This window comes from Ambystoma mexicanum, chromosome 4p, assembly GCF_040938575.1.
Source record: "Ambystoma mexicanum isolate Mex_15411 chromosome 4p, UKY_AmexF1_1, whole genome shotgun sequence".
In the NCBI taxonomy this organism is placed as follows: domain Eukaryota; kingdom Metazoa; phylum Chordata; class Amphibia; order Caudata; family Ambystomatidae; genus Ambystoma; species Ambystoma mexicanum.
In genome coordinates, this window is record NC_090927.1 from 299,585,342 (window position 1) to 299,608,431 (window position 23,090).

The 23,090-nt window shown below is 48.6% G+C and overlaps 1 protein-coding gene across 2 annotated transcripts in view; it reads right to left on the bottom strand.

The window, feature by feature from the left end:
• GCFC2 (GC-rich sequence DNA-binding factor 2) overlaps positions 1 to 23,090 on the bottom strand; it is a 945,959-nt gene that overhangs the window by 528,741 nt on the left and 394,128 nt on the right. For both annotated transcript variants that reach the window (XM_069605850.1, XM_069605849.1), the window contains exon 8: positions 17,346 to 17,466. In XM_069605850.1, the coding sequence (XP_069461951.1) occupies positions 17,346 to 17,466 (121 nt within the window). The remainder of the gene's footprint in view (positions 1 to 17,345; positions 17,467 to 23,090) is intronic.

The window sequence follows — 23,090 nt, forward strand, 5'->3', positions numbered from 1 at the left end:
AAGGCAGACGGTCATGTCATCTCTGGAGTTGGCAAAGCACAACTTGGGACGCATGGGTGCTACAAACCTTAGCAGACGGTTACTGTATTCCATTTCTTTTTTATTTTATTGGATTTTAGGATACAATGTTAGGCAAGATTTGGAGTAGTACCCTTAGGGTGCACTACAAAAAACTTGACCTCCTGGCAATAGGAACCTAACCTTTGATACAAGTCTGTACTACACAGGTTGGTAGTGTGGTCGAGTAGCCAGGCTTATCTCAAGAGGGGCCATTGTGAGCAGTAGGGTAGTTACACGGAGATTCAGTGACAAGTATTCAAATAATCCCTTCCACTCAAGGTTTCTTCATTAAACAATTAACAGTCAGTTTGAATAAATCTTCTTCAGAAGGGGCAATATATAGAAATACACAAATACACTTCAAAATACACACTCTTAGTTTCTCTAAATCAGCAAGTACCCATTTGGGATGACACACAGACACGTCCTACATACTCGGGTGACTTAAATAGCTAGGACACTGTGGACATTAATATATCACTGGTACATTAGAGCATTACTTAGATGAGTGTCAAAGAAAAGAGGTTTCAGAATTAAACAAGAGATCACACAAATATTCTGAAGCAGGTAAGTACCTTTTAAACCCCCCCCAAATGCAAAGTCAATTAACCCTTTCCTGGAAGGAAGGTAAAACACACAAGCAGAGGAGAGAAGAGTCATTCAGGGAGCCAGGCCAGCCAAAGTCAATTGGGCAAACGTCAAGGGGAGCTGAAGCACTTCTTACAGGTAAGTAAAAGTCTTGCACAATGTTTTAGAAGTCTTTGTAGAAAAAGCAGAATCAATGTTGGGCCACAAGCGGTTAGGCTTGAGATGCGTAGAAGCAACCAAGACAAATCTCAACTGAGAACAAGTTGAGCTACAAGACAGAGGTAAGTTCACTTAGACTGTACAGTACCTTTGATTAGAATAAATGGTTCCAGCTGGCTTCGGTTCCTGTGCAGCTCTGCAGATACGGTTGTTCCTGGGTCTCAGCCGTGGGCACAAGAGGGAGGACTTCGCGGTTTCAGCTCCTCGCGTCTCAAGCAAATAGCACCACTGCGGTTCTCCGATACCACTCCGAATTCCCTTGCATCTTGGGTCCAGCACACTGTTGAGGTGGCTCAGGCTTGGTCAGTCCTGCTTCCTGGGAGCCCAGAGGATCTTCCTGGAGCTCGTTTCAGACTTAAAAGCACTGCATTCGATCTGGTGCTCCTCTCCCTGACACTTCGGTTCCAGCAGCAGCAGCGGAAGTACAGGCAGCTTTGAGAGGATGTCCAGACGGGCTTCCTTTGGAGTTGATTGTCCCACCAACTTAAGGGGAGAAGTCGTCCTTGCAGGGCTTCTCTAGTCAAGGCGAATTTGGAGCTTCAGCATAGCAACAGGGCTTCACCAGGCAAACCAACGGTCCAGAAGTTGGAACTGGCATCTCTTCCAAGTTCTTCTTCGGATTCCTTCATCCAGTGGTCGACTCTGCACTCCAATCCAAAAAGCCTCGCCTTTTATGCAGGTTTCTCCCATTCATTCCAGCCTAGCTGTCAATCACACAGCAGGGTGGCTTTCCTTGCCGGACAGCCAGCCGGCCAATCACCTTTGGGTGCATTCCTGTAACAAAGGGGATTAAGCACAGGGAGTTTTGGGCACCTCCATCACTTCCTGCACCTGCCAGACATACTGGAACCAGAGGCAGGCTTCACTTGTGAATCCCGCCAAAGACAAAACGAACAAAGGGACCAAACCTGGTTTGGCGTGCAGAGTAAATCCAAGGAGGACCGTTCCAGCAAGAAATGGTGAAAAAAGAAGACTGGCCATTTTGACAAAAATGGCACCCATGTGTGCTGTACTGCGGCTGCGAACGCAGCCCGCCTTAAAAACACACAACGGTAGTTAAACGTAAACCACTGCCACCAGCCATTAATTGTGGAAAGGGTAACATAAAAATGTCACATGAGAAACTAGACAAAGGGGATACTAAGTAAGGAACAAGTTACTTACCTATAACTGTTGTTCTCCAGCATGGGCCTGGCATGGATTCACATGCTCATGAATATTCCCCGTCGTCAGGCTGGGAATCCTCGGTAAAGAAAAATCAGTATCAGTTTTGTTTCTGACCTGTCTTTCCTAGCAGTAAACAATCACTGGTCTCTGGGTCATACTGCCCCCAGCCAATAACTGCCCTCTCCCTAAGCCCCTCTCCCGGCAGCCATCCTCAGATTTGGTAGCACGTAAAATGGCAGTATGACCGAGTGAAGAGCCGCAGAGGGGAAGGAAGGAGGGTTCGCATGTGAATCCATGCCAGACCCATGCTGGAGAACAACAGTTACAGGTAAGTAACTGTTCCTTCTCCAGCATGGGGTCTGGCATGGATTCACATGCTCATGAATATAAGAAAACATAGCAGTACACACATGCACAACCACGGGAGGTGGCAAAAGGCTTGACCCCAAGCATTATATAAACTCAACATTAAGGAACTCTTATCTCCTCACCAGGCCCACCAGCAGGCGAACAGGTTGCGCAGCACTGCTTGGCCGACTCTGGACTCCTCCCTGGAATCCCGGTCGACGCAGTAGAATCTCGTGAAGGTGTGCGTCGACCTCCACGTAGCAGCCCTGCAGATGTCCAGCAGGAGCACACCAGACAAGAACGCCGTAGTAGCAGCGATCGCTCTGGTCGAATGGGCTCTCGGGCGGCCAGGCAACGGTCGGTTGGCCAACCGATGACAGTGCATGATGCAGCCGGAGAGCCATCTGGAAATGGAAGCCTTCGAGAGAGCCTTCCCTTGGTTCACAGGTCCAAAGTTCACAAACAGCTGTGATGTCTTCCGAAAACTCTTTGTTCGGTCCACGCAGAACTTAAGCGCTCTAGCTACATCCAGCGAGTGCAAAGCCCTCTCGGCCGGCGACAAAGGCGACAGAAAGAAAACTGGCAACACCAAGGGCTTGTTAAGATGGAAGTCTGACGGCACCTTGGGCATTAAAGAGGGGTGCGTCCTCAGCACCACCTTCGTATCGTGAAAAGTCAAGTATGGAGGCTTGCAGGATAGGGCCTGAATCTCTCCCACGTGTCGTGCAGAGGTGATGGCCACAAGGAACGCTGTCTTCCATGACAGGAACTTCAACGGAGCCGAATGCAAAGGCTCGAATGGTGGACCCATGAGCCTGGTCAGCACCACGTTGAGCTCCCACGCCGGGGCCGCAGCCTTCACCGGCGGGAACGATCGGAACAGCCCCTTCATAAATTCCTTCACCAGTCGATGAGACCACAAGGTCGTCCGTCCTGCAGTTCTGGTGTATCGGGAGATCGCTGCCAGATGTATCTTGATGGAAGCGTGAACTAGTCCAACTTTGGCCAGCGACAGTAGGTATGGTAGCACTTGAGGTGCCGTAATCCGCAGAGGGTTGATCTTCTGTGCACGGCACCAGACAGAGAACCTCTTCCACTTGTGTCCTTAGCACTTGAGAGTTGAGGACGCCCTGGCCTTTGCAAGAACCTCTCTGCAGTCAGTCGGGATATCGTACCCTCCAAACTCTAGTGCTGCAGGAGCCAGGCCTGAAAGTTCAGCGACTCCGGGTTGTTATGAAGAATGGCGCCTCACTCTCTGGAGAGAAGATCTGCGTCTGTCGGCAGCTTAACTGGTTGGGACGCTGAGAGGTCCAGAAGGTCCGGGACCAGGTCTGTCTTGGCCACGCCAGTGCGACGAGGATCATCCTGCACTGGGACCTCTTGAGCTGGCTGATGAGTCGAAGCAGCAGCGGCAACGGAGGAAACATACAGGAACAGGCCGTCCCAGGGGAACGAGAAGGCATCACCCATGCTCATCGGCTGTGGGAAACCTGCTGGTGAACCTCTGGCACTTGGAGTTTGTCGCCGTCGCGAACAGGTCGATCTGGGGTTTGCCCCATCGTTGGAAGAGCCGATCCACTTGATCCTGGTGTAGTTCCCACTCGTGGCATGAGCGCAGCTCCCTGCTGAGTGAGTCGGCGATGGTGTTTTTTATTCCTGCCAGACAGAAGGGAACCAGAAACATCTCCTGGGCGACGGCCCAGTGCCACAGATCCTGGGCCTCCTTGGATAGGGCTGGGGATCGGGTGCCTCCCTGCTTCCGGATGTAGAACATTGTGGTGGTGTTGTCGATGAAGATCTTCACGACCTTGCCCTTGAGGGATGGGAGGAACGACTTGAGCGCCCAGAACACGGCGCGGAGCTCCAAGATGTTGATGTGGAGGGACCTCTCCTCCGGGAGCCAAAGGCCTCTTGCATGGAGATCTCCGGTGTGCGCACACCATCCATCCAGGGAGGCGTCCGTCGTCATCGTCTCCTGATGTGCCGGAGTCTGGAAGTCCGTGCCCGCCGTGAGGTGTGCACGGGTGCCCCACCACTGAATCGCCCGACGGAAACCCTCGTTGAGCGGGATCTAGTCTCCGAAGCTGCCCGCCACTTGCATCCAGCGGGCGTCGAGGAACTCCTGTAGAGGACGCATCCGTAGCCTGCACAGTCACACTAGATAGATGCATGAGGACATCATTCCGAGGAGGGATTTGATGGATCTCACCCTGGCCACGTCTGTGGTTAACAGGCGCTGCACCTTGCCTAAGATGGCCTTCGTCCTTTCCTCCGACAGAGACACGAAATGTTCCACTTTATCGAGCTTCGCTCCCAGAAACAGTGCCACCTGCGACGGAACCTAATGGGATTTCGGGTAGTTGGAGAAACCCAGCTCGGAGTAAGCGGACGGTCTTCGCCGTGTGCTCGACGGCGAATTCTCTTGTCCTTGCACGGATGAGCCAGTCATCCAGGTAAGGGTAGACGTGGATCCCCTGCAGGCGCAGCCGCACCGCCACTGGTGCTAGGCACTTTGTGAACACCCTGGGTGCCGACTTCAGTCCGAATGGCAGAGCTCTGAATTGGTAGTGGCGTCCTTGGACTACGAATCTGAGGAACATTCGGTGTCCTTTTAGGATGGGGAAGTAAGCATCCTCCAGGTCCAACGACGATAGGAAGTCGCCCTCCTCCAGCTGTCCCAGCACGTGCTGGAGAGTGACCATCCTGAACTTCTGTGCCTTGATAAATTTGTTCAACCAACGTAGGTCCAGGATGGGGCGCCAACCGCCTGTCTTCTTTCTGACGAGGAAGTTTCTTGAGTATACTCCGGAGCTCCGGAGCCTCTTGGGGACGAGCTCGATGGCACCTTTGAGCATCACCTTTACCTCCAACAGCAGTTGAGGGACGTGATTTTCCTTCCTGGCCACGGGAGGAATGCGGGGACACTTCTTTTGGAATTCGGGAGTGTGCCCGTGGGCCAGGGCATCCAGCACCCAACGGTCGGTGGAGATGGACTCCCACACACTGACGAACTTCGCCAGCCGGCCTCTCACCGTGGTGCTTCAGTGGGGGCCCGACGCTACGGCCGGTTTAATCTTGCTTGGAGGCGGCCTTGCCGCCTTGGTCTACTTGGCAACGATGCCGAGATCCTCCTTGCTTGCCGCGACCTCTGTAAGCCTCCTGGGACAAGGAGCGGGCCTGCCTGGCGGTACGTAGAGGAGCCACCGCCTGATCCCTTGGAGGCCCCCTGTCTGCCTCCGGCGCTCCGAAAGGGCCGTTGTTGCTGAAGGACTCCCAGGGCTTGGGCCGTCTGTCGGCCTTGATGGCCTGAAGCAACTCATCCACTGTTTTCCCAAACAGGTTGTTGCCGTCGAACGGCATGTCCAAAACCCTGGTCTGCACGTCCTGACGGAAGTCTGTCACCTTGAGCCAGCCTCGTTGTCCAAGGCAAACACTGTTGCCTAACTGGTGAAACCCGGTGTCAGCAATGTTCGTTGCCACCGTTATGGCGTGGTCCGACGCCACCTCACCTTCCTGCAGAATCTACAGGGCCTCTGCCCTCTTTAGGAAGTCCAGTAGGGGGGCTATCTTGTACCATAGCTCCCTGTCGTAACAGGCCTCAATCGCTAAGGCGTTGGCCGCCTTAATTGTCGTCGCCGCCGCCGAGATGACCCGTCGCCCCATGGCGTCCAATTTCTTACCCTCGCCGTCAGGTGGGGAAGTAGAGGTTGAGGCGGTCACCCCCTCTGTCTTCTTCTTGGCCGCTGCTGAGACGACCGAATCCGGCGTAGGTTGAGCCCTGAGGCACAAAGCGGCGGCGTCGGGGACCCGGTACTTCTTCTCGTACCTGTCCCTCTTGGCAGGCGTGGTGGACGGGTTCTTCAGGATCGCAGGTCCCTCGTCCCAGATATCGTCGAGTAACGGTACCGCGAGGACCGTCTTTCTCTTGGCCTCTCGCCGTTGATAGAGGAAACCCTTCTTCTGTTCCTCGGGACAGAGCTGGAAGAGCTTGGATGCCCTGCCGATCATGACGTGAAAGGAGCCAATTTCGTCGGGCGGGGAAGCCCAAGGGAGTGGTGATGGAAGGTCCGTCCCGTCGTCGTATCCGTCGCCATCCGTCCCAGTCGTCGTATCCGTCGCCGTGTCATCCCTGGGGTCCGGTGAGGGGGATGAGGGCTCCACGGGTCGTGGGGGTATGAAGGGCAGGGAGGGATGAACTCTCCTCCGCTTGTTCGGAGGGCTTCCCGACGGGCCCGGTTCTGGATCGTCCACCGGGCTTCGTGGTAATCTCGTCCTTATCTCCGTGCATAAGGTTTGGATTGCCATCAGAATGGCCGCCGTGTTGTCCTGAGGCTCGGGTAATGGCTGTGACGGGAGGGATGGCTGCTCCTCCACTGGGGCCTCGTCGGCGTCACCGTCGCTTTCTTCGACCACCTCTTCGGGATCCCTCCCGTGGGATCGTACCTTCTCGAACCTCTCGTTGAGGTTCTTCACGGTTTCCACCAGCTCCTCCTCAGAGACTGAATCCGTGTCCGTGATGGCCGCCGCCCCCCCCCCTCTTTTTCCACTGGGGTCTTCACGGGGGTCTTGTCAATGGGCTGGAAAGAGGATTCTATCCGCGGTGGCAGGGAAACTCTAGGCCCCGAGATCGCCTCCACTGGTGTAGCCTCCCCAGGCTTCGCCAGGGCCACCGCGACTCCCTCGATAGTGGCCTTAGCCGGGTGAATCAAGGCCTTCGCCACCTTTGGCACGCTCGAGGCCTTCACCTTGGGGGAAGGGTCACTGCCTTGCTCCCCCTCGGCCGAATCCTTCAAGATCGACCGGGGCTTCTCCCGAATCTTACCCGGGTTCTCGGATTTCCTCTTCCCCCGAACCAGAGCGTTGGCTCATGGTCGATGGTGCCGGGGAAGGCGCGCCCTGCCTGGCAGCCGAAGAGCCCGACCGTTCACCGCTCCCGGTGCCCGCGGACTCGCAGTGCTTAGCCTTCTGTTGGGCCCCCGTCGCCGGGGCGCCCTCACAGGACTTAGAAGACCGCTCTGACAGTTTCTTCTTCTCACCTTCTGTGCCCTTCTCCAGCCAGCTGGCGAGGCGGGAATGACGATCCCTCATGGTCCGTTCCGATAGGTTCTTGCAGAACGCACAGTCCTTCTCCACGAGCGTCGTGTCCTCATGAAGGCAGTAGAGACATCTCGAATGCTCAACCTCCTTGAAAACATTCTGTAACCCGCATCCAGGGTAGTTCCTGAACAGCTTTGATCTGGGCATCGAGCTTCCCTTGTCCTGGGCCATGTCCATGGTAGGCCTCAGATCTGGAATCCTCCAAGAAGCGTAACTCGATGAAACTTCACCCTTGAGGGGCGTAGGAAATTCTGAAACGGGTCCCCGTTGATCGGAAGTAGAATGGTGGAGCTTGAGGCTCGATTTAACTGAAAAATGAGAAAATGTCTTTGAAAAAAAGCATGAAAACGCAGTAAAAGCTCGAGAGCTATAGCACGAGGACTCCCAACACTTGAACGTGCGGTAAAAATCTGAGGATGGCTGCCGGGGGAGGGGCTTAGGGAGAGGGCAGTCATTGGCTGGGGGCAGTATGACCCAGAGACCAGTGATTGGTTACTACTAGGAAAGACAGACCAGAAACGAAACTGATACTGATTTTTCTTTGCCGAGGATTCCCAGCCTGCCGACGGGGAATATTCATGAGCATGTGAATCCATGCCAGACCCCTTGCTGGAGAACCCCTCCAGCACCCTATTGTAAGATACCGTGTGCTGGGTCTAGAAAGTTACAAATGTAAGTAAAGTCAATTTCACTTCACTGCTCTTGGAAACAGTAGTTATCCAAGAGAAAGGTAATTAAACCTTTGGGAAATCTGAAAGACTTCCCTGTGTCACTGCACGGAGGGTGCTGTGTGCCACAATGTAAAAAGATGCCTATGGAGTTTGTCAGACTCAAAACACCAAAAGAACATATGAAAGTGGGAAAAATGTCTCACTCTCTCCAGGTTATAAATAAAAGTCCTAGAGTCCAGCAAAAGTGCGGAGGGTCTCTAAGGTGGAGAGGAATTAGCACATGTCTGAGAATTTTCCCAACAGTGCATCCCTCAGATGTCCAAAGAGCACCTGAGACAAGGGACATTGCAAAGCTCAATTGACAGATTAAGGACATAATTGATGAAGAAAACGTTTAGTAAAAGATCCATGCCAGGGTGGCGTGCAGTGACACACCCTTGATTTTTCTTTTTTAAAATGTTTTATTGTTGATTTATTTTTTCTATTTATTTTTGAAGGTCTAGAACCCAGTCCCCCCCTCCCTCCCCTCCCCCCTCACCCCCCCTCCCCCCCTCCCTTCTCCCCCCTCCACCCCCCCTCCCTTCTCCCCCCCTCCCCAATCCCCCTCCCCCAACTACCCCTCCCCCTCCCTCCCCCTCTCTCCTCTCTAGGGATAAGCAAAGATGCCCGACTGATGTGTTCAAACCTCTCTGCTATGTAGGGATAATCTTAAAACAAATGTAATCTGTTCTAAGAATTATGCATTATCCTTTTTAGGTATGATATTGTTCAGTGTGACACTGGTCGTGGTTGTCGGAGTGTATGAAGGTATGTCTGTTATATGGGGTGGCCATATAAAGGGGGGGATGGACAGTTACATATAAAGAATAATAATGCTAGTATGAATAGGTCTATGATAAATAAGAATCAAACAATGTCTCACTTTTTGCCGGCAACCACTACAGGTTTTCTTAGACGAATATAGCATGAAGTACGAATGACGTAGGATTTATATAAGGGATTGGGCTTTGACGCCATTTCTGACAATCAGCATTCAGAGTCATCTAATAGCGGGTACTCCGATATGCATACTGCAGGAAGGAATGTGATGAATGAAAGCTGTTACGTGTGTGCACTCATCCCGCATACGTCAGGGGATCCTAAGGTTTTAGTTCCACATCCAGTGCCAATTATAGAGGCACAATGCCTGGTACATCTCACACTATGTAGGATAAAGGACACATTCCACGCACACAGAGTGCAGTTGAGGAGCATTGATCTAGACCCAGCACTATGCAATGACAGTACGAAATACAGTAAATGTCTACAAACACCATATTTATCCTTGGGAGGTCAGTCGCATGTAAAAAATAAATAAAATGGCAGGGCACCACAGTGACGTGACCGGCAGATGGGCTGATCGAGTACAGCAAAGAAACAATAGCCCAAGTAGAGACTAAGTGTGTGCAACTATGGCCCCAATACATCACAAGGCTGACATGGATTGCAATGGTAATGGTGGAGAAGCCAGTGCGAATACATAGAGGCATGGATGATGACCTTTATTTTAGCAATTACGGAACAGTTCCTGTTGGCACAAACACACAGTGTGAACACTCTTGTGATCCCAGATATGACAAAAGATACAGCAGCAGTAATGGATTAGTACTGGGTCTGTGGCCGACAAGCCTACTACTTGCACCTTCTATTAATCCCGGAAGCAGAGGGCAGCAGTAAAGAATACTGGTGCCGGTTATCGTATTCTTCTTGGTCCTCTTCTGCAAGTGCCAATTGGGTCTCTGATGTTGTGTCAATGTAGTATCTAGTAGTGCCAGGATGATGGCATCAATTGGGGGTTCTAAAACACCTTGGGATACAATAAACTGCGAAACTCAAAGTGATATTTTTGGGATTGTAGATATGTTGGGTGGGGATGAGTTTGTTACTGTAGAAGTAATGAAAGGGGGGAATGTTGGAACGGAACCAGGGTCCTCCCGCACCCCAATCGCTTTAGAGTTAGGCAAGACCTCTTTTAGACGCTATAATGGACTAGGGGGTGTGGGGGGGCGGCACTGGAAAGGCTCTCATTCAAATATAATCACATACACGACATGGGTAGGCACTGAAGAAGGCAGTTTTTGTTTAAATATAAGGCACAATTAACCATTAGCTGGATAGATTTGTAATTATAGATCCTAGGCATTGTAAAATCTTAGTGCAGTAGAGGAGTCAAACTCCCTCCTCCTTCCGAGAAGGCATGTGGCCTGTGAGATTCTAAAAATTAACTACAGGCGCTTCTGCGGTGTTGGTTACTAAGGCTAGGACTGGCAGCACATGAACTGACTCACCAGCTGTTTACTGTCCGTCTAGGGTCCATGCAGGCCAAGAATAGGAATTACATGTTCTCTGCGACAAAATGCAGAATGGGACAAATTATAAGTATTAAGTGTGGGGGAACTTATAGGGCCCTGATAACATTAGCAGAAGGAGTGAAATATGGATAGAATTAATTAAAATTGTTCATAAAAAGGTTTAGTTTTTCCTGGGGCTAGGCCTCAAGGTTAGTAAAAGTCTGCAGAGCTGCAGTCTGTTTTTGCATAAGGTAGCAAAACAGTTGACAAAACCGCTGACAATGAAGAAAAGGCAGCTTTGGAGCATCCCTAGTATGGAAGAAGGATGGATTGGGATGAAGCCATGGTCCATATCCAGTGACACCACCTTGACAAGACAGGACTATATAAACCCCTGCCTGGCACCACTTTAGCAGGAAGGAACAGAAGAGGGACAGGAGAAGACCGTTCAGACAGCAGAGTCCTTTACTACCATTCTCATTTTGTAAGATTAAACTTGTTATCCTTACAAGATCAGCTTTTTGCCTTATTTCCCTAGAGGGGTGTATTTATTCTAGTGTGAGCGTAATTAGGGACATCCTTACATTTTGTTGGTTGTTATAATCGAGTTTGCCAGTAAGGGAAGCAAAGCCTGCCTGCATGTTATCCATTAGCTGTTTAAGGCTTGGGATCTCATGAATCGCCCCAACAGCACCTTCAATTCTTTGGGCCTCAGAGGATGCTTCCGCTCAAGACTGGTTGACTGGACATGCATATGCATCCAGCGTGTTTTGTCTCTTGCCACCCTCCCCCTCTAGGCATAGCTGCACTCTGCAGGGTTCTCTGGCTTCCCAGCGTTAGGAAGGGACGCAATGCGTATCTTGCTAAGTGCTCTCTGCAATAGTACATATTGCGCTGAATGGGGGTAAGCCCTTGCATCTCCTGTCTATCCCTATCCCGTGTGGAATCTAGCAGTACCCAAACGATTTGCTTCTTTCTTCACTGCGGCTCTGGACATTAATACAGCTGTGCATCGACGCACGGCATATAATTGACACTGTGGCCCGAGACCTACCACCATCATTCCCCCTCATACCGTTGCAATACACTGCAATTATCGCTTGCCCCTTCTGTCATTATCTACGCCCACTCTGCCTTCAACTTCTCGCTACCTTTCCATATGGGCTTTGCCTTTTGTGCCGTAACTGCCACAAGGGGGATCATTACAGATAGCTGTACCCTTACTGTGTGCACCAATCTGCATGCACCACAGATATTTTCACTTTGCCCTTGCCCTAATCACTATAATTGCGCCCTGACTGTGCAGACACTAGATTATTAACCTGTGTGTTTAAAGTGATAGCTCGCATTTAGCTCATCTTGTTAAGTGCACCCTGATCTGCTAAAAAATTGATATTCATATTTAGCCTCTGCCCTAGTCTGTCAAGTGCATCCTGATCTGCCCAAAAGTTGCTAGCTTGCATTTAGTCTATGCCCTATCTTAATATTAGTGTCCCGACGGTGTGCTTAAAGCCCACACCTGCACCGGTCACCGCCACTGCCACACTCCCATCGTGTTCTCACCTCCACCTCCATCTCCTTCCAACATGAAGCCATACCCTACTGATGATGTTACAAAGTGCTACACATGCAGTGCCTTCTCCCCTATGAGCAATGGCCTTGCCAAACTTGGCTACCTCCGCCATCACCCACTCCCCTGTCCTACCCCGTTCCTACCCAAAACCTCCCCCTTTCCATGTCCGCCCACAAAGCCTTACGGAGGTATCCACAGAAAACCTACAGGTATGTCCCTACCTAAAGCCATTTCTACATTCAACGTGATTGCGGAAAGCAAACTCCCATTCTGCATCACCAACTCCTGCTTTGGAACATCTAGCTTTTCACCCACTAGCTCGAGACTGCCCTTGGCAATCACATCTGCCTCACGCCCTATCACTGGTACAGCCAGGTTCAGAAGACTGGCCTCTTGTACCAGCTGCTGCCGCTACCGGAACACTACCTCCAAGCAAACTCACCACTTACAAAACTGATGTTCCCCAGGGGTCTAACCTCTCTCCCTGGCTGTGCAACCATTACCTGGCACTTCTTGCCCACCGCATTGCTGCTCTCTGCCCCAACTTTCAGTGCTATGCGGATGACACTCAACTTATGTTCAGGCTCCCTTCTGCCACCTCTTCTCCTTCTCTCATCTCTGACTGTCTGTCTGTCCGCCATCCAGGAGTGGTATGCCGCCAATGATCTCTGCCTTAATTCCAGTAAGACCGAGATTCTCCTCATCGGCACACTTGCTCCCTCCTTTCCGGTCACTCACTGGCCAGCCTCTCTTGGCCCTCTTCCTGCTCCCACCTGTGAGGCAAAAAACCTTGGTTATCTTCGACTCCACACTCTCCTTCTCTTCTCACATCTCAGACGTCTCTACGAAGTCAAACTACCAGCTGCACCTCCTCAGAGGTATTCTTCCTTTACTCTCCTTCCCCAGGAGCTCACTGCTTTCAGAGCTCTGGTACTCTCTAGGCTGGGCTACTGCAACAGCCTCTTTCTAAATCTGCCTGCCTCTAATCTCCGCCCTCTGCAACTCATCCAGAACAGGACTGCGAGACTTGTCCTTGTCCTCAAACCCAGGGATCGTATCTCTCCAGGATTGAAATCTCTGCACTGGCTCCCAGGGGCGGCGAGGATTAAGTTCACGACCCTCTGCATTGTCCACAAGGCCTTCTGGGGCCTGAGGCCTCAATACCTTCAAATCTCTCTTTCTAAATGTCTTCCTTCTCGAGCTCTTTGCTCATCCGCCTCCAACTCCCTTGGGGTTAGTTGCTTCTCCAAGCAGCAAGTTGGTGGTAGATCTCTTTCTTCTGATGAGTCCTCCCTCTGGAACAGCCTCCCTGCCTCTCTGAAATTTGAGGAGAACCCTCTTCGGTTCCGGATGCACCTCAAGACCTTCTCTTTGCTTCTGCTTGCTCTCCTCCTCTCCCCTGCTCATCTCCTGGCTGTATTTGAAGCTGCACTGGTTACCCGGCTTCCCTCTGACCTGGGGCCTAGGTCCCCTCCCGCTAGTTGCACACCTGCACTGACCCCCTGGCAACCGTTGCATTTGGGGACTGTTTCTGTATCCCTACAGCCCCTAATAGCACTTGACACCTGATGTCTGCACTTACCCTTGCACTTGCCACCAGCTGGCCGCACTTTTATTTATTATCTTTTTTTTATTTTACTGTTATCCTATGTACTGCTCTGCCCCCTCCCCTTTCGCTTTTTTAGCAAGAAAGGCACTGTGGTTATGGGACGGTAGTTCGTTGGTACGGTCGGTTCCAACTATGGTTTTTTAATGAGGGGTGACCCACGCTTCTTTAATACTAGCAGGGACAGCGTTGGTACTGAAGGAAGCATTAACACATTTAGTGATGATGGGACTTCGTGTAGGTGCGCAAAGTTTGACTAGATGGGCAGGGAAGCAATCGCCTTTGCAGGTCGATGGTTTTTAGAGTGGAAATGGTGTCCAGAACCTGGTCTTGGCTAACCGAGGAGAGTTTGAATTGGGTAACTATATTTTTGCAGTCTTTGTCTTCAATAGGGGGAGGTGCGAATTTGCTCGCCAGAAGCTTTCTTTTGGCTTAAATTTTGTCTTGGAGCATGTTTTTTTTTGAGGCATGTGCATTCTGTATAGTAGTGCACCAGGCTTTACTAGTGTTGACAGAGATAGTAGATGGGATGGGGTTTTCCAATTCTCTGAGTATAGTAAACAGCTCTTTGGAGTTTGAAGCAGCATAGTTTATCCTGAGTTCAGGGCGTTGGCTTTATAGACTATAATGGCAGATTTATAGGCTTTGTTGGCTTCCTGAAAGGACTTGGCTGAGTTGGCAGGGAGGGGCTTTTTATGGATATGTTCCAGGGATCTCTTGTTACGCCAAAGTGCAACCAGTTCCTCATTGAAACAAACATTTGAGCGCTTGGCAGCATGTGGTGTTTTGGTTATGATTGGGGCTAATATGTCAATGACCGTTTTGAGACACTCGTGATCAATATCTGCAAGGACGCTGTGGTTGGTAATCTTGGAGGTATGTGTGGCAAGAGCCTCCAGCAAGACTGGAGTGAGGCTGTCAATAGTAAGATTACGGGTATTTCTAGTTTCAATGGGATCAAGTAGCGTTGGTACGGGGGGGGGGGGGGGGTGAGTACCTTTCCAGTTCTAGCTCCAAAAATCTGGAAATCTCTCCCCCCCCCCCTCACTAGAAACGAGCCATCCCACCAGTGTTTCAAGCAGACGCTAAACACTTGGCTGTTCAACCAATTCTTAAAACAAACATATCCTTCCATCCACCCTGTCACTTTACTTGAGGCCCTCATGCACGTTAACTAACCAGCATTCACTTTAACCATTCTTTGTACCGTAACTAGAGATTCAAGCCTACTGTGACCCAGCTGCAATCACAAATGTTTTTACTAGCTACTCTATACTAATGTAACGTTACCTCTCACTGTAACCAGAGACTCAAGCTTTCTGCAACCTATGCCATGATACCTCCGGGTTTGGGTGTATAACAAATGCAATAAAATGTGTTGAGCCACCTGCCCAAAGCCCGCAGTTATGCTGTAACTTCCATTCAGGGAGAGATGGCCCCAGTCACGTTGCTTGCTTCACTGATCTATAAAAGCCTTCAGATAGCACACCGTTGTGATGTACTGCACACAGCCTCTACTGCCTTATTCCCACTACGGAACTCAAAGATAGAGAGGGGATGGGTAAGCGCAACCAAAGCCGGACACATGCGGCTTCCCCATTTCCTTGTTAATGTACCTTGTGCTTATCTGCGCTCGTCCAGAGCAGCCTCAGAATCCCTCACCCATCCTGCCTCACTGCACCATCAGGTATCAGTCTCGAAGTCCCACAGACCCCGAGACTGGCCAGGCAGGATTTGCATCATCGTTATTTATCTCCTTCTGTGTTCAGTAGCCCGCACAGCTCAGCAACTACCATCAGCCGCCTCACATACCACGCCTCCAGTCAAGGCGCTGTTCTATCCCTCAGTGTGTTGAATTGTTATGCTCCAATCTCACAGCTCAAGAAGCCGCTGCAGTGAAAAGGGCAAACAGCAAAGGAGCGGCTGCACGTAGCACAATGGAACATTCTCAAGTGGTGCAGGGGACCTTCCAAAACCAGCAAGTGGTGATTTGTTATGTACAGTTCGGAGATATGGGGAAATAAAAAAAATAAAAAAAAAAGGGAAGCAATTGAATGACTTGAACGAAATGTACTGAGGTTGTTTCATCTTCCAAAATTCACCCCCATTGAATTTATTTTCCTTAAATTCAATCTCACTGGTGTAAGTGCGAAAAGGCAAAGTCAAAGCCTTTGTCTACTATGGAAAATAACCAATGCTCCGCCTGATACTATACCTGGTCTTTTATGGAAAGTAACGGATTCTCGCAAATTATTCATGCGGAATAGTTCTCTTCCTAATCTGCAGAAATGTTTCGACCTATGGGCTAAGCTATTGGCGGCATATTCTTTAACTGACTTATCGTATTTTCAGAAGTAGAGTGTTTTATCCTCAATTAGTATAGTCGAGTCAAGATACATCTTTGGTTGACTAGTCCTCTAAATGTCTATCAGAACTATATGGTTGTTATATTATCTCTCATGATAAAACTACTGCTTACATTGGTTATATTTTAGGCAATTTTACAGTATGGGATTGCCTGAAAATGAAATTCAATGTAGCTCACTCCTTGGAGGTTACTGGTGCCGGAATCACTTTGCCAGGAGCGAGACGTTTTGTTGTTTACTTGGAGATCGTAAAATTGAAAGTGTTAAACATCTTCTTTTGGAATGTAGTGCCTTGTCAAATCTTATATGTGGTTATTTTTCTGCTGCTGGTCTGATGCAAGCTGACAAACGATTAAGAAAATGTCTGGCATATCTTCATGGGTGGAAACATCGAGGCATATACACATTTATTAACACATTTTAATTGATTGTTGTGATTAATGTATCTTGTTTTAAACAATCACTTGCACTTTGTTAACTGTAGAATACACATAATTTTGCTGTTAAGGCATAAGTATGTATTGTAAAAAAAAAAGCAGTTTTGAATGTGACGATTTTTGGCAATAAACAAAATAAATGCTTTTAAAAAATTGAAAGGGGGTGCTCACACAAAGTTAAGGAAAAAAAAAGTAATGTCACTTTGAAAACAGCATATTTCTGTTTATGTAAACTGTTGGCAGACTTTTGCAACAAAATACTGACATGGGTCCCCCATAAATTTAAACTTTCAATAATTCTATGGTAATACACCAGCTAGGCTAGATTATGCCAGGAAACTAACAAAATTATGTCCCCATTACTGATCGAAGGAGGACGTGGATCTCCAAACGTTTTCCCCAAGGAGACAAACAGAAGATAGAAAATCAAATATCTTTTGAAGACGTGTTGTCCGAATCAATTTAAGATTACAATCTAGTTGATTTCAAACTGTTACCCGGTCACATTTCTCAACATTAGGAAAACAGGGGACAGTTATCTAAACAAACAACAAATCACAAATCATCTTGAATTAAATCGGTTATATTGATTGTAGAGATCCTGAAAAGTGCCAGGATGTTACTGTTCCGTGATCAACAAGCTCAGCCATATTCTGCAAAAAGCACTGCAAAGACATTGTAATTTATGTATTGAAAAGTACAACATTGAATTACAAAGTGAAAACATAAAAATCCTTTCTCTGTGGATAGGGCTGTTTACAACCACTTGTATAGGATAGGGCCAATGGTAATATTCGGTACATGCAGGAATTAAAATATAAATCATAAATGATTAGCTTAAATATTCAAAAGGAAACAGATTTTGAAACAAAATAGAACCCACCTAACTGCTGCAGTGCAGCAGCTTCAGATTGCAAATCTTCTTGCCTACGTTTCAGCAAAGTATTGGCTTTTTCACATAGCAGGAGATGTAATGCAGCTTCCAGCTCATTGATTTGAATGATCTGCAAAAGGTCAGAAAACAGTTACAGATTTAGCATCCCAAAACTGTGATAGGAAACCAATCACTTTGATGCAAGTACCCATTTAAGCTGCTAATGAGGTTATGGCATAAGACGAACACAGACAGGCAATAAATGGAACCTTCACATTTATTTCCTAGGCAGGGGAAAACAAGAGGCCTATCCATTCTTTAGATGTATGCATGCCATGCACTGATTCACTGTACTTTATGGGATCAGGACAATGATAACAGACTAGCCCATCAACCAATCATCAGGAAACTCAAAATGTTCTCGCTTCAGTTAGGTTAGGCTGAAACAAACATAAAATGCGTCACCCAGAGCATTACTGTTGTTCATAGGGGAGGGATCTTTGATTTTCCCAAACCAGAGGGGAGGATTAGAACCCACTTCACTGACAACAGTATATACACATCTTTGACCAACAGTAACATTCTCTAATGCATATTGTAATTGTGACAGACCACTCGGACTAGACAGGTAAGTTGAACAAAGGTCAGTCTTTATTGACTTTAAGAAACGAAAACATTAATTCAAGTATCAGTTCTCTTTCAGGCCGAGATGACTCTGATGGGGTTTCTGCGAGTGTAAGGCAGACATCTCTGTTTAATCTTTGTAAGCCCACTGGTATGGACTTGTGGTCTCATCGCTTCCAAACCGATTCTGAAAGAAGAGAACTCCCCATCAGTCCTTCGTCTCTCTTTGCTTTATATAGGGACTGGCCACTCTTGACCCAATAGGGTCTCTCCTTCTGTCCGAGGATATAAAAACCCTCCCAAGCCCCGCCCCCTTCCTTCCGTGCTCCTAGTCACCATGATGTCTCCCCGCCATGTGCCACGAGGTGAAGATTGGGGTTTATACAGTCAGAGGTCCCTAGCTTTGGTAAGGATAAAGTCCTTCTAATATCCTTCTTTTTGGTCTCTTTTCTCTGTTTTACGAGTGTGAGGTTTACGGTTCTTTTGCTTCTCTTTGCTCCGTTCACCGTTTGTGGCCTATTGGCCCAACAACCTCCACCCGTTGGTCGTTCGTGCTGCAGTACACGCAGCACACGGCGGCAGACCCTTGCTCCGTCTGGTCGTCTGCGTCGTGGATTACGTGCTCCTCGCCTGTAGGACCCACGCCACCTCTCAACCCCGCCACCGGCCGTGCGCCAGGACCATCCACATTCATGCAACACAATTCGCAGATGGCACCCAGGTATGCCCCCGACCACAAATGACTGCCTCCCTCAGTGTCCTCCTCCTCCTCCTTTCGGCCCGTACATTCAGGTTCGAGTTTTGCTTCTCCATTGTCCACCTCATTGCTTCCCGCGGGCCCCTCCGTTGTTTCCGGGTATTTGGTGTGCGCATGGCGTCCCATGGCCTCTGATGCAGTCTGGCTGTTACAGTAATTATTTCCCACATAAACCTCACACAAGAAAAACCTTGAGTTTTCAAATACACAAGCCTCCACTGTCAATGTCATGATGAGACCAGACTATATGAAAACACAGACCTATAAATGGTCCCTGGTTTGGAGGCAAAGTACCAACTTAGACAATCACAGTAGGGCACTTAGAAAGAATTTTGGGGTTCTATTCAAAATACCTTTTCTATTTCAAAACATTTCAAAGGAATAATTGGCATCATGATTCAAATGGCTCTTGTTCAATAGCCTTATTTAAAGAAGATTCTAAAAGTGGTCCGGTCTCAACATTTCATACAAATATGGTGTTAGAGAGATTTTCCTTTAGGCCCTGTGGTCAAGGTCCTCATGTAGTACTAGTGATTCTCTCAAGCTCGCCAGCCTAAATGGAAGTTGTGACAGTGCAGATCATTAATACCAAGTGAGAGAAGGGCCACACATTTTTTCTATAACATAATGTTTATATTTTTAAGTAAATGAAACAAGAAAAACAATACATTTGCACGTAAGTAAGTCTTAGTAAAACAATAGGTGCAGCAATGTATCAGGTAAGAGTTCTTTCATAATCAATGAAGAGTCTCTCCTAAAACCGAAACGGCAGCAATGCAAGTAAAAGACATTTCTTTTCCGTGTCACAGATTGTCTTTGATAGTTTTTGTGTTCTTGAGACCGTCGTCTCTGGCCCGGCGTCCCACAATCCTGCGATGGTCACTAGAGATCGGTAACCACTATTGTCAAACAACAGTCTGGTTGTGAAGGATTAAGGGCCAGCAACCTTTCTCTCTACCACAGGGAGCAATCTAGGTGAATCCTAACCTACATCCCACAAAAAGTACAAGAAAAGGTGCCTTAAAGACACCCTGGTCCTTTCCTTCTATGCTCCTTCACTACTCTGCTTTATGTTATATCCTCTCTTCTTTCTACTCTGCTCCCACATTAATTCATCTCTACTATCCCTACTCTTCTGTGCCTTCGATGTTCTCTCTCTAGCCCTATTCTCCTCCCACTCTACATCTACTTTCCCCTCTCCACCCAACAATACACTCCACCCACACCTTCTCCTACAGTAACCCTCCATTAACTCCCCGATTAACTTTCCCATTCACCTTCTACTCTTTCTTATAGTCTCACGCTCACCTTGCACATACACAGACGCCCAAGTACCACTTTCTCCCACCAACCAATACCTCACCTTGCACACACTTTCAGCAATCCTCCTCCACACTTATCTGCACCGTCCTTCTTCCACTTAGTCTTTTGCACCTCCTCCCTTGACCTCACCCAAACAATTCACACCTTTCTGTTGCCCATGCTCTTTTTTATTCAACCCTTCCCCTCTCCCCTACATTGGTTCCCTCCCTCAGCTGGTTGCCTGAGCCAACTGCTGGCTTTCTTCTCCCCATGGGGTGAGCTTGCAGGTAATCAAACACAATGAGATTTGAGCCCCGCCCTTTTCTGTACACCGGTCCACCGGGATTTGGGAATGGTGGCCTGCTCAGAAAACAGTCAATGTCAGTTTGTATCAGGGCAGAATAGAGCGTCTGGTTTGCCAACTTTATGTTCGGATTGCTTCCCGGTCCTGCTGAAGGCAAGATAAATGTCACCATTTATGTCACCTAGAGAGCTGGGATTTCGTTTGAGGTGCGAAAAGTTCTGCAATTCCTATCTCCCCCTTTCCTGGTTGGGTTGCTCGCTCTCTTCTTCTCGGTGATGTAGTCCTATGGGACAACTGGAGCAAAACTGGCCAGCGTTGTGCAATTTCAGGTATGGGGCAAGAATAGGTGGAACCCAGTTCATTCAGCCCAGCACAGCTAGAAGGGACAGAGACTGGGTACACCACCGCCTTCCCCCGCACCCATCTACCTTTGCCCCCGACGGGGTCATAGCTCCGACATGGTCACACTAGGTTAGCAAGTTTCAAGGGAGGTAAAAAGGGACCAATAGTGCAAATACGGGCAGTCTTTGGCAGGGAAGAGATACCTTTGTGTGAAAGTACCCCAAGGAGCAGTTCCTGGAGATCCGTTGGAGGGAAGCCCTCAAGAGGGATTATTTAGGCTGTGGATTTCCACAGGGATCCTCCGTCATTCCTGCTTTTGAATCTTTATTTGCAGCCATTGATGAACATTCTGGAGGATTGTGGATTAATTTTCACTCTTATGCTGATAACACCCAGTTGTTCATCAGAATAGAGAGTGAATGGCGATTAAACATGTCTTAGGGTCAATCAGTGTCTTGATGAAATCAGCCACTGGATGTCAGTAAATTAGATGCAACTCTATGACCAAGGTTATCCTCTTCGGGCGGAAACATCTCCTTGCTATAGGACTATATAAACTCACGCTTCTTGGGGGCTGAACTTAAATTCACCTCATCTTGGTTGTATATGGCAGGACAACCTTGGCAGTGAAAGTCAGGTTAGTGCCAAGGTCCAGGTAGTTTTTGATTCTCTGCACCTGCTACAAGTTTTGACGTTTATTCCAAGCAATGATCATGCCATTGCAGTGGGCTGGCTCCTTAGTAAATTCACATTTAGATTACTGCAACCAATTTCTTGCTGGAATTCCGGCTAAGCAGCGGCAGAGATTGCTAAGGACGAATGCCCGCTGGACCCTCCACTGGCTGGCAGTGGATGACCGAAATAAGTTCAAGGTGGCCTGTTTGATCTTTAAGAGCTTGAAGGGTTCTGCCCCATCATATTTAGCGGATACACTTATTAGGCATCAACTGACCAGGCTGCTACGATCGGGGGGATCAATTGTTGCTTAAAATTCTTTGATCTTGCTGTGTCACAAGGGGAGACAGAACATTTGCCTTTATGGCCCCAAGTTGTGGAATAGCATTCCCAGAGAAATCAGAGCCCTGGAATTTACCAGTTTCGAAGAGCCCGTAAAACCTTCCTTTTCAAATAAAGGGATGCTGGAGGCCTTTTGCTTTTCTTCTATATATAACCCTATTTTGACCCTTTTGATGTTTTCTCTGCTCTGTTTATTTTTGATACCATCTGCGCCTCTATACGATTTGGTTTGTCCCTGTGTGCGCTTATAAATCCATCAAATCAAAAGAAAATAAAGAGCGGTTCCACGGGTGAAGAAAAGAACGTAGAAAGGATTCACCATCAGTGCGGGAGGATCAGGAAAGCAGTACGCTGGGACCGAAAAAGCATTTTGCAGGATGCGGTTGACAGATTTCATTGATGGTTACTTTACAGGTTTTTCAATTCTCACCATAATATCTAATGACAGCACACCAGTCCAGTGGTGACTCCCAGGCATTTGGGAATGTTAGGAAAGATTTTCTTTTTCCCCTCCGTAGATTTCTATGCAACTCCCTTACATTTTGCTTGTTTTGAACCATGTCGTGGCTTTTTGGAGGCAAGTAATGCCTTCTGCTTTACTTCCCTTGGCTGTTTTACTCATTCTTATGGGAAAACTGACTTGTCGCCAAGACGGTCAGTACTGAGAGACAATGTCTCTCTTTATACATTCTTGTATTGTTACAATTGCACACATCACCTTATAGTGAAGTGCAGTTAGGATAATTTGTACTGACCTTGACATACTCACACGCACTGAGACTTGGTTCAATACCAGCCCAGCCACTTCCTTTGACTCGCTCTTACCCAACAGCTTTAAGATCACCTCCAAGCCTCAACCTCACTGGCCTGGCGGTGGGGTTGCCTTAATCTTCCCCAAGTGGATTCCTTCTTCCATCCTACCCACTGAGCTCTAATCGCTCTTTGAGAGCCTAGTATGCAAAGTGGTCACCTCGCCCTCCTCCACCCTGACCATTGCTACCATTTACCGGCCTCCAGGCGCTTCCTTTCAATTTCTCTACGAGTGGGCGGATTTCTGTTCCTCTTTACTCTCTACCACCTCCAACCTGCAACTCCTGGGTGACTAATGTCCATTTGGACTCCCCAGGTGCAGCATCCACCCTCTTCGTTAAACTCTGCACCTCCCTACACCTCTTTTTGGTCAAACCCACTCTGCCGGACACACTCTGGACGCCATCATCCATTCCAACCTCCCTCTCTCTTCTACTCTGGTCACCCCTCTCTCTTGGTCTGACCACTCTCTTCACTCCTGCCACCTGGGTCCCTATGGCCCTGTGACAACTACTCCAAGAGCCCTGCTAACCTCATTCACGAACATCTGTCCGACGAAACGAGTGTCAGCTGCTGCCTTCACCTCCACTTTCATTCC